The sequence below is a fragment of the Sminthopsis crassicaudata genome, chromosome 4 (genome assembly GCF_048593235.1).
Source record: "Sminthopsis crassicaudata isolate SCR6 chromosome 4, ASM4859323v1, whole genome shotgun sequence".
NCBI classification, from domain to species: Eukaryota; Metazoa; Chordata; class Mammalia; order Dasyuromorphia; family Dasyuridae; genus Sminthopsis; species Sminthopsis crassicaudata.
The window spans coordinates 325326686-325337200 of NC_133620.1; the positions used below are offsets into that span (position 1 = coordinate 325326686).

The 10515-nt window shown below is 33.6% G+C and overlaps 1 protein-coding gene across 7 annotated transcripts in view; it reads left to right on the plus strand.

Moving 5' to 3' along the window:
* CEP112 (centrosomal protein 112) overlaps window positions 1-10515 on the plus strand; it is a 728584-nt gene that overhangs the window by 604094 nt on the left and 113975 nt on the right. For 5 of the 7 annotated variants that reach the window (XM_074260574.1, XM_074260579.1, XM_074260577.1 and 2 more), the window contains 2 exons: window positions 8774-8838; window positions 10171-10334. In XM_074260574.1, the coding sequence (XP_074116675.1) occupies window positions 8774-8838; window positions 10171-10174 (69 nt within the window). In that variant the 3' untranslated portion in view covers window positions 10175-10334. Of the gene's footprint in view, window positions 1-8773; window positions 8839-10170; window positions 10335-10515 lie in introns of those variants that run through there. The other 2 variants (XR_012481126.1, XR_012481125.1) reach the window with 1 other exon arrangement.

The window sequence follows — 10515 nt, forward strand, 5'->3', positions numbered from 1 at the left end:
TCAAAATGGATACATGATTTGGGCATAAAGGATGATACTATAAACAAATTAGGAAGACAAGGGATAATTTATCTTTCAGATCTTTGGAGAAGGGAGGAATTTATGACCAAAGAAGTAGAGAACATTATAAAAGGCAAAAATAGACAACATTGATTACATTAAATTAAAAAGATTTTGCACAAACAAAACCAATAGAAAGAAGATTAAAAGGGAAGTACAAAGCTGGGAAAAAATTCTTTACAGCCAGTACTTCTGATAAAAGTCTAATTTTTTAAATATATAAAGAATTGTGTCAAATTTATAAAATATATATCATTACCCACTTAATAAATGGTCAAAAGATATGAATGGACAGTTTTCAGATGATGAAATTAAAGTAATTTATAGTTATTTGGAAAAAAATGCTTTAAATCACTATTTATTAGAGAAATGCACATTAAAACAATTCTTAGGTATCACCTCACACCTGTCAGATTGGCTAGGATGACAGAAAAGAATAATGATAAATGTTGGAGGAGATGTGGGAAAATTGGGACATTAATGCATTGTTGGTGAAGTTGCAAACGATTCAATCATTCTGGAGAGCAATCTGGAACTATGCCCAAAGGGCTATAAAACTGTCCATACCCTTTGACCCTGGGTCTGTATCCTAAGGAAATCATAAAGGAGAGGAAAAGACCCACATGTGTAAAATGAGCAAAACAAGCAGAAGCAGGAATACACTGTACCCAGTAACAGCAAGAATGTGTGATGATCAACTATGAAAGGCTTGGTTCTTCTTAGTAGTTTAGAGATCCAATAGACTTTGGACAGAAAATGCCATCTGCATCCAGAAAAAGAACTAAGGAGTCTGAATGTAAATCAATATATATTATGTTCACTTCTTTTTTCTGTTTTTTTTTCTCTCTTCCATGGTTTTGCCCTTTTGCTCTAATTTTTCTTTCCCAAAACAATTCAGAAAACAATGTGTATTAAAAATAAATTAAAAAAAGATATGCATAGTTTTATAGATCTTTGGGTATAGTTCCAAATCACTCTACAGAATGGTTAAATCAATTCACAATCCCTCTCCTTCTCTTATCTCCTTCCCCTCCTACTTTCCTGAAAGATAAAACAGATTTCTTTTTTTCTTTTTTCTTTTTTGCTGAGGCAGTTGGGATTAAATGACTTGCTCAGGGTCACACATCTAGGAAGTGTTAAGTGTCTGAGGCCATATTTGAACTCAGGTCCTCCTGACTTCAGGGCTGGCGCTCTATCCACAGCACCACATAGCTGCCTCGATTTATATATATATATAAAGCTTTTTATTTTCAAAACACATGCATAGATAATTTTCAATGTTCATCCTTGCAAAACTTTGTTATGTTTTTTTCTCCCTCCTTTCCCTTCACCCCTTCCCCTAGACAGAAAATAATCCAATCAATATATATTAAACATGTGCAATTCTTCTATACATATTTCTACAGTAATGCTGCACAAGAAAAATTAGATAAAAATTTCTAAAAATGAGAAAAAACAAAATGCAAGCAAACAACAGAAAAAAAAGTGAAAATACTATGTTGTGATTCATACTCAAGTCTCCACAAGTCCTCTCACTGGGTGCAGATGGCTCTCTTCATCACAAGACTATTGTAACGGCATAAATCACTCACTGTTGAAAAGAACCACGTTCATCCGAACTGATCATCATATAATATTATTGCTGTATATAATGTTGGCAAGATAGATTTCTAGATCCAATTGAGTGTGTATGTTATTCCATCTTTTCTGTTTGTATTCTAGTTTTTTTTAGAGTCATATTTGAAAGCCACATTGTCTATTCACTTTTGGTCTTTTCATCAAGAATGTTTGAAAGTCCTCTATTTCATAGTCATTTTTTCCCCTCAAAGAATATATTTAGTTTTGCTAGGTAGGTGATTCTAGATTGTAATCCCATCTCCTGTGTTCTCTGGAATAGCCTATTCTAAGCCTTCTAATCCTTTAATGTAAAAGCTGCTAAATCTTGTGGTATCCTGAGTTTAATTTTATATTTGAATTGTTTCTTTCTGGCTGCTTTGCAATATTTTCTCCTTGATTTGGGAGATTTAGAATTTGGCTATAATATTCCTGGGAGTTTTCATTTGGGGATCTCTTTCAGGAGTTTATATTAGTGCTTTCTTTCGATTTCTGTTTTACTCTATTGCTTTAGAATATCAGGGAGGTTTTTCTTGATGACTTCTTGAAAGATGATATCTAGCTTCTTTTTTTTTTTTAATCATGCCTTCCAATTAATTAGTCTAATCTTTTTAAAATTATCTCTCCTTAATCTATTTTCCAAGTCAATTGTTTTTCCAATAAACTATTTCACATTGACTTCTATTGTTTTCATTCTTTTGGTTTTGTTTTATTATTTCCTGATTTCTCATAAAGTCATTAGCTTCCATTTGCTTAATTCTAATTTTTAAGGAATTGAGCTTTTATACCTTTTTTTCCATTTGGCATTCTCCTTATTGGCTTTCTGTTCCTCTTTTTCCATTTGGCCCATTCTGTTTTTGAGGTGTTATGTCCTTCATCTTTGTGTATGTCTCCTTCACCAAAATGTTGACTCATTTTTCATGTTTTTATTATATCACTCTCACTGCTCTTTCCAATTTTTCTTTCTCATCTTACTCGATTTTCAAATTTTTTGAGCTCTTCCATGGCCTAAAACCAATTCAAAATTTTCTTGGAGATTTTGGCTACAGGAGCTTTGACTTTGTTATCTTATGATTTTGGGTTTTGATCTACATTGTCACCATAATAACTTTTTATGGTCAAAAGATTTTTCTCTTGTTTGCTCATTTTCCCAGCCTATTGCTTGACAATATGGAGAATGCATTGTCCCAAGCTTCAGGGATTTTGTACAACTGTTTGCAGAGATCCTTCTAAGGACCTTTAACTTTTCAGTTCTTCCAAGATTGTATGATCCAAGGAGAAGTATATTTACTACTCTCCTGGCCTATACTCTAGTCTTTGAGTGACCACAAGCACTCTTTTCTGCCCTGGGAACTATGAGGAGGGTCCCTGTTCTACTATGGCTGCAAGCTCTTATGTGCGAGTGCTCCTCCTCCCCTTAGGACTTGCCACTCAGAACTATGTCCTGAATCACAATATGAACAAAGCAACAGAGTTCTGCCACAGTACTGGTAAAAAAGTCCCTATAATCTCCTTCTGACCAGTTCATACTCTTACCATTTGTGGCCTGAGATGTTAGCAACAGCTGCTGCTGATTCAGGGGGTCTCAAGGCCTGCTTGAGCTGGGTTTGTGATGATGCAGCCAACACTGGACTGTGCTCTTCTCTCAAGTGAGACAGACCCACTGATCTTTTTAAGTTGTCTTTGGCTGGAAAATTATTTCATCCTGTCCTTTTGTGGGTTCTACTGTTCCAGGAATCACTTTATGGTATTATTTAATGTGTTCAGAGCTATTTTGAGGAGAGTTCAGGTGAGCTGCTGCCTTTTCTCTGCTCTCTTAGCTCTGCTTTCTGAAGCTTCTTGAAGCTAGGCCTTCTGACTCCCAACCCAATGTTGTTTCTACTATGCTGTGCTCCTTTATCAATTTTCTAGTGAAGTAGGCTGGGATCTCTCACTACCCAAGCAGCAGCACCTTCCTTTGCAAACTACTCAACAAATGATTTCCCACCTTTTGCTTAAAGACTTCCAGTGAGAGACAACTAAACTACTTTCAGAAAATTCTGATTATAATGGAAGTTGTTTCTTCCTTATATCTGTCTAAATGTGTCTCTTTTCATCTTATATCCCTTATTCCAAGTTTGCCCTCTGGGACAAAATGGAATAAGCTGATAACTCTTATATTTCACAACCTTTCAAACTTGAAACAACAACTCTCATTTCTTCCTCCTAAATCTTCTCTTTACCAATCTGAACATCCGCAGTTCCTTCAATTTGTCCTCCACTGTGACATTGAATCCCTTTACCATCCTAGATGCCCTTGTGTTATCACTTACCAGTTCATCAATGTCATTCCTAAAAAGCAATGCCCAAACCTGTAAAAAAAGCAAAATGCTTAAACACTGGGCAGTCACTTCATTTGCAAATGACCTAGTCCTGCTCTTTACATTGCCAGTCTCTCCTAATTCCCAGGACATCAGAAAATCCTCTGGCCACTGATCTTTGCAGTATATAAACCCCCAGCTTACCTCGTTCTGAGGTCTTTAGAGGTCTCTGTCTATGATTTCACAAACCATAGCTTAAAACCCAATAGCACGCTCAAGGATAGCCATGTGCAAACTTAAAGTCTTTTACTATGCTATTTATTATTATGCACATATTGCCCTGACCTGTTAACTCCAACGTAAACACCAGGTCTGTAAGAAACCCATGTGTTCACTACCTGCTTCCTTACCTCTCAGCCATCCATCCTCTCAGCTACTCCAGGAAAAAGAGACTGACCCCTTCCTGCACTGGCTTAAGTAGGGTCTCATGCACAGCCAATAAGAGAAGGAGATACTCCCATTAATAAGGCTATCTCAGTTTGAGCAGAGTCCTGCCCACTAGGTAGTCTCTGGTCACAGAATTTACCTCTGGGAACCTCAAGCATTTCTGGCTTCTTTACTTCCTGTTTGTGCCAGCTTGACCTTTGTAAAAAGACCCTAACACAAACTGAAGACAGTTTTCAAGGCATGATGAGTCAGCCAGTCAGTAAGTATTAAGCATGTACTCTAAGCCAGGTGCTAGGCTAAGAGCTGGGGTTACCAGTAAAAGCAAAAGATACCCCCCTGCCCTTGAATCTAAGGGGGGAGATAAAGTAAACAAATTGTACAATAAAATTATATATAGTCTAGTTTCTTAAACTGAGTTATGACCCCATATGGAGTCACATAACTAAATGTGGGGTTAATGAAATGATGATTTATTATGAATAAATGTTTGATTTGTATACCTATTTTATATACCTAGGGTCATTTAAAATTTCTGTGGGAAAAAAGATATCACAAATAGAAAAAGTTTTAAAACCCCTGATATACCATAAATGAAAAGAACTCTCTATAGAAGATGGGGTTTTAGTTGAGACTAGAAGAGATTCAGGGAAACCTAGAGGCAGAAATGAAGAGGGATATGGGGTACAGACAAAGAAAATGCCTGGAGCCAAGTGATGGAGTGCCTTGGAAACCACAACGGGGTCTGGGGAGGGAGGAAAGGCTAGGAAAGACTTTGAACACCAAACAGAGGATTTTGGTTTTGATCCTGGAGGTGATAGGGAGCCAGTGGAGTTTATTGAGTAAAGGCATACATATTTAATGTGAGATGCCTGTTTAAATTTAATATTTATAGACTACAGTTTTCCCAAGCCTGAACCCACTGACTGAAATCCTGTTTATCGAATATGATGCTACTATGTTTAATTACTTCTAAGTTCTATGTACCTGATTTGTTCCACTAATCAACTTTTCTATTTTTTAAACCAATACCAAATAGTTTTGATGGCTGCTGCTTTGTAGTCTGTTGAGATCAGGCTCTGCTGAATAATATTTCTTCCCATTATTATTTTCATTATTTCCTTTGAGAAACTCAACTCATTGTTTCTTCAGATAGACTTTCTTATTCTTTCTGGTTCTACAAAGTAAACCTTTGGAAATTTTATTTGTATGACATCAAATAAATTTCAGTACTGTTGTAATTTTTATTATGGTATCACCCAGTTATGAGCAGTTACTACCTCTTCAGTTACTTTGTTTTTCTTTTATTATTTCTGTAGTGTTTTGCAATTTTTAAATATTTTTTTCCTGTGTGCATGTTAGTAGCTAGATGTGTGAACATTTTATACGTTGTATGGTTATTGTGAAGGGAATTTCTTTTTCTATCTTTTCCTGCTTGGTTTTGTTGGGATAGAAAAACTGATGATGTATAGGTTATTTTATATTATATTTATATTATTATTGAAAAACAATTTTAGTTGAATCTAGTTCTCTAAGAAAATCAACATCTCTGTAAAAGTTGATACTGTTTTCTCCTTACCTACACTTATTTCCTTAATGGATTTTTTTCTTGTCTTATTACTGTAGCGAAAATTTCTAGAACCATATCAAAAAAAAAAATAGTGGTGATATTGTTCATCTTTATTTTATCTCTGATCTTGGTAAAATAGCTGTTAACATTTTTACATTATAAATAATGCTAGCCTTTAGTTTTAGATAGATAATATTCCTATTTTTTAAAAAACATAAAGGAGTGTTGCAGTTTTATAAAAGATTTTTCTGCATTCATGTTATCATGTAATCTTGATTATTTTTATTAATAAGGTCCATTATGTTTATACTTTTCCTTAATATTGAGCTAACCCTGAATTTCCAATGTAAATCCAGCCATGCAATGTTTTTTTTTAACATTTTATATAATATCTAATATTTAATATTTAGTTTAATCTTTAAAATTTTTTGTTGTAGCCTCTTTGATAACATTTTATTCAATATTCCGGGATCAATATTCATTAAAGATATTAGTCTACAGAAAGTGTTCATAACCATAAGTCTATAGATGCCCGAGTGATCCATGAATATGAATAGGGAAAAAATCTTTTTTCAATATAATTGGCTTCTTTTATAATTTTATACAGTTAAACATTATTCTAAAAAAAAAAAAAAAGGCTCCCTAAGCTCTACCAGACTACATCAAGGTGTCTATCATCCATCTATCTATCTACCTACCTACCTACCTATACAGACACAAACAAAATGTTAAGAATATTTCACCTATAGTTTTCTTCTCAGCTTTATTAGGCTCCTAAAAAGTGTTTAGTAGGACTCAATTTTTCTCTTTTTACAAACAATTTATGTACTGGAATTAATTGTTCTATAAATATTTAATGTAATTTATTTATAAACTATCTGTTCCTGGGATTTTATTCTTTTGAAGTTCCTTTATAGCATATTCACATTCTTTCTCTGAGATTCTCTGAGAACCTGAGATTGAGTTGTATTTAAGTTCCCTATTTCTTGGTCTAATAATCTATGTAGCCTGTATTTTTGCAAATATTCATCCATTCGGTGTATTAAATTTTTTGCTATATAACTGGGGAAGTAGCTTTTAATAATTTTTTATTGTTTCTTCTAGGAATTTTCTTTTGATTTTTGATTATGGCAATTTGGTTTTGTGCTATTATTTTAGATAATAGCAACTAACATCATATAGTGTTTTTAAGATTTTTCAAGCTTTACAAGTATTATCTTATTTATCTTCACAATAACTCTGAGAGGTAGGTGCTATTATTATCACCATTTTACTGAGGAAGACAGATTAAATGAATTACCCAAAATTATGTAGTGGCTGAGTTTAAACTCAGGCTTTCCTGATTAAATCTAAAGAGCTATTTATATTCCTATGACAGCTAATTGGTTTTGAACCAGATTAACTAACATTTTGGTTACTTTTTTAAACTGTTCCTGATTTGGAGCAGCTTAGATGGTGCAATGGATAGAGTGATGGCCCTGAAGTCAGGAGAACCTGAATTCAAATCCAGCCTTAGACATTTAACACTTCCTAGCTGTGTGAATTCTGGGTAAGTCACTTAACCCCAATTGCCTCAGCCAAAAAAACAAAAACGAAAACAAAAAACTGTTTCTGATTTGTCAATTTAATTCTTTTCCTTTATTTTCAGAATTTGTTTTTCTATTTGTCTTTTAAATTTTAGTGCTTTTCAATTTTTAGTTGTATTATCATATATAGCCTAATTCACTGACTTAGCTGTTTTGTTTTACATTAAAGTCTTTAGAGACATCAATTTTCCTCTAAGAACACTGCATTCCAAAAGTTTTGATATATTGTCTCATTTTTGAAAATTTTAAATGCAATTATTCTACCAATGTTCTAGCCTGGTCAAAATTTTAAAATTTTGACTCATATCAAATATGTTAGTAATCCCTCCCAGCTATGTGTAATCTGCAAATATAAGATATTTATGCCTTTAAATCATTAATAAAAATGTTAGTACAGAGCTATGCACAGATCCCTGGGTTGCTCCCCTAGATACTTTCCAAACAATTAGTTCTGCTTCCCCTTCCTCTCTAAGAGTGTTGTTACATCAACTTTATGTACTTATATATCTTTTATGTGTATGTGCTTTCTTTCTTCCATTAGAATCTAAACTTCTTAAAGGCAGAAAAAGCCGTTTTCTTCTACTTCTTACTTCTTTTTGTGTGTGAGGCAATTGAGATTAAGTGAATTGCCCAAGGTCACATAGTTAGGAAGATTTGAATTCAGATACCCCTGACATCAGGACCAAAACTCTATCCACTGGGCCACTTAGCTGCCCCTTTGCTTTTTTCTTTTATCTCCAGCATTTAGCACAAAACTGGCCAAATAACCCTTATAAAACTTTTTGATTTGACAAATCTGAATTTCACCTAATTCACCTAATTATATGGTAATATCACCTGGCCCCATTTCTGTATCTTTTCTTTTTTATATAATGTAAAATATTTTACCAGATATTCTGTACGTAAGCTATATATTTAGTATTCCTCTAGGTCAGACCTAGAGAAGCAAGAAAAATGGAGATCCTGGCCCATGGAGTTGAGAGGTACTGGAATAAGGTTGGTCAAATTAAAGATTAGGAATGAGGCTACCAGGAATAGAAACAACAAACAAACAAAATTCCTTTTAGAAATTAACACAAAATGTACATTCAATAAATCCTCTAAGCCTTATCAATGACATTGTGTAAATTAAATTAAATTATAACATTGAGGTTGTGTTGAGACAAAACCACCTTTTTTCTATTTAATGTGTTTTCTAGGTTAATTTTCTGCAAAAAAGGGCATCCATACTTCAAGAGGAATTGTCAGCATACCAAAGCAGAAGGTACATATTTCAATTAAGTATGCCTTTAATTGACTGTGTCACTTTGCTTCTGTGAGTCTCAGGTACTGAAGTTTTAAGTCTTTGTTAAATGCTTAAATATGATGGCAGTTTTGAAAAGCATCTTATTCTGTGTAAATACATTGAGATGAAGTCACCAACCTCTTTTAATTAGAATGCTTAGTTCTATTAGAGCAAGAATAGGGAATCTTCAGATTGATTGCAAAACTAGTGCTTGCCTCACTCTTAATGACAAGACATTGGATATTTGGATGTTTAAAGAGAGGAAGCCTTATTTTATAACAACTTGATGCATTAGAGAACACATCTTCTAGAACAAGGCTTCATCAACTTTTTATACTTGCTACCCCTTTCACCTGTGAAATTTTTACTCAACCCCATCTTAAATCTGAGCTGAGGTGATTCTGGCAGCGTTCATGCATGTGCAGTGCAAAGTGACCATGTTGTGTATTCAGAACCAAGGCTAAGTGAAACTGTGCAATGCAACATGGGCAAGCACTGCCCTAAATAGGGTTCATTATGCATTTGATTTTGAATTAATTCTTGGTTATTGAACACAGAGACCTTTTATCATTGTTGAATTTTTTATGACCCCACATTGTTATGTTATCAAATTATTTTTCTTCCCAAATATTCCAGCAAGATTTCATTCTTTATGTGAAAATAAACAAGCATATCCATCTCATTAGTATGCAAGTTTGCTCTCATTTTTAATAAATGGTAAAATTTTATGTATGCCAAAGAATTGTTTTAAAAAAGATTTCTTTAGGATTTATTATCAGAAAATGTTTTATTTGTATACCTATTTTATATGCTTATCTACCTGGAGTCACATCAAAATTTCCCAGGCAAAAAGGGGGTCATGAGTGGGGAAAATTTAAGAAGCCCTGTACTAAAAGTATCAGAGCCCTAGAAACTTTTGATCTGTTCTGTTTATACAGTGAAAAGTAAATAGATGGTGGTGGTGGTGTAACACTTGCAAAGACTTAGTTAATCACAGCTTATCATTCACCTGAATCCACTGAACCTTTTATAATTACAGTTTGTTTAATTAAATCATTGATGCAAGCTATTTGAACATATTTGTACAATCCAATTTGCTTGAATTCTCAAGCAAGTGATCATGTGGTGAGGAGAAGATCAGTCAGAATTATTTCAGCCTATATAAGAAATAGTTGACAGGCTGAATTTTACAGTTTCAGTAGGTTGTGTTGACCAGATAAAAATACACAGATTTCTTATTGAGTTTGTAAATCACATGCAGATATAAAAGCTAATGAAAGAAATAACTAAGTGTAATACTTTCACTTTCAGATAACTGAAGGAGAAAATACAGTTGCTGCAGTTGCTCAGTTCTCCTAATGGACTTCTTTCAGCAGGTTTGAAGATTTGGATATTGTAAATTAATCTGTGAGATCAGTGAATAATTTTATTAGTAAAAAGAATGTAACTGATCATAAAATGACATTCACCATTCACATTATGGATTTTTTGTCTTTTTTGTGTTTCCCTGAATTATTTTTTCATTTTCTTATTTCTGACCATCATATTTCACTTGTGTGTTGAGTGTGTGCTAAATATTACTTTCACTGAAAAGTAAAATTATTTCTAGTTCTATATGTCATTATTGCTTTTTTAGAGTTTTAGTTACGACGTATA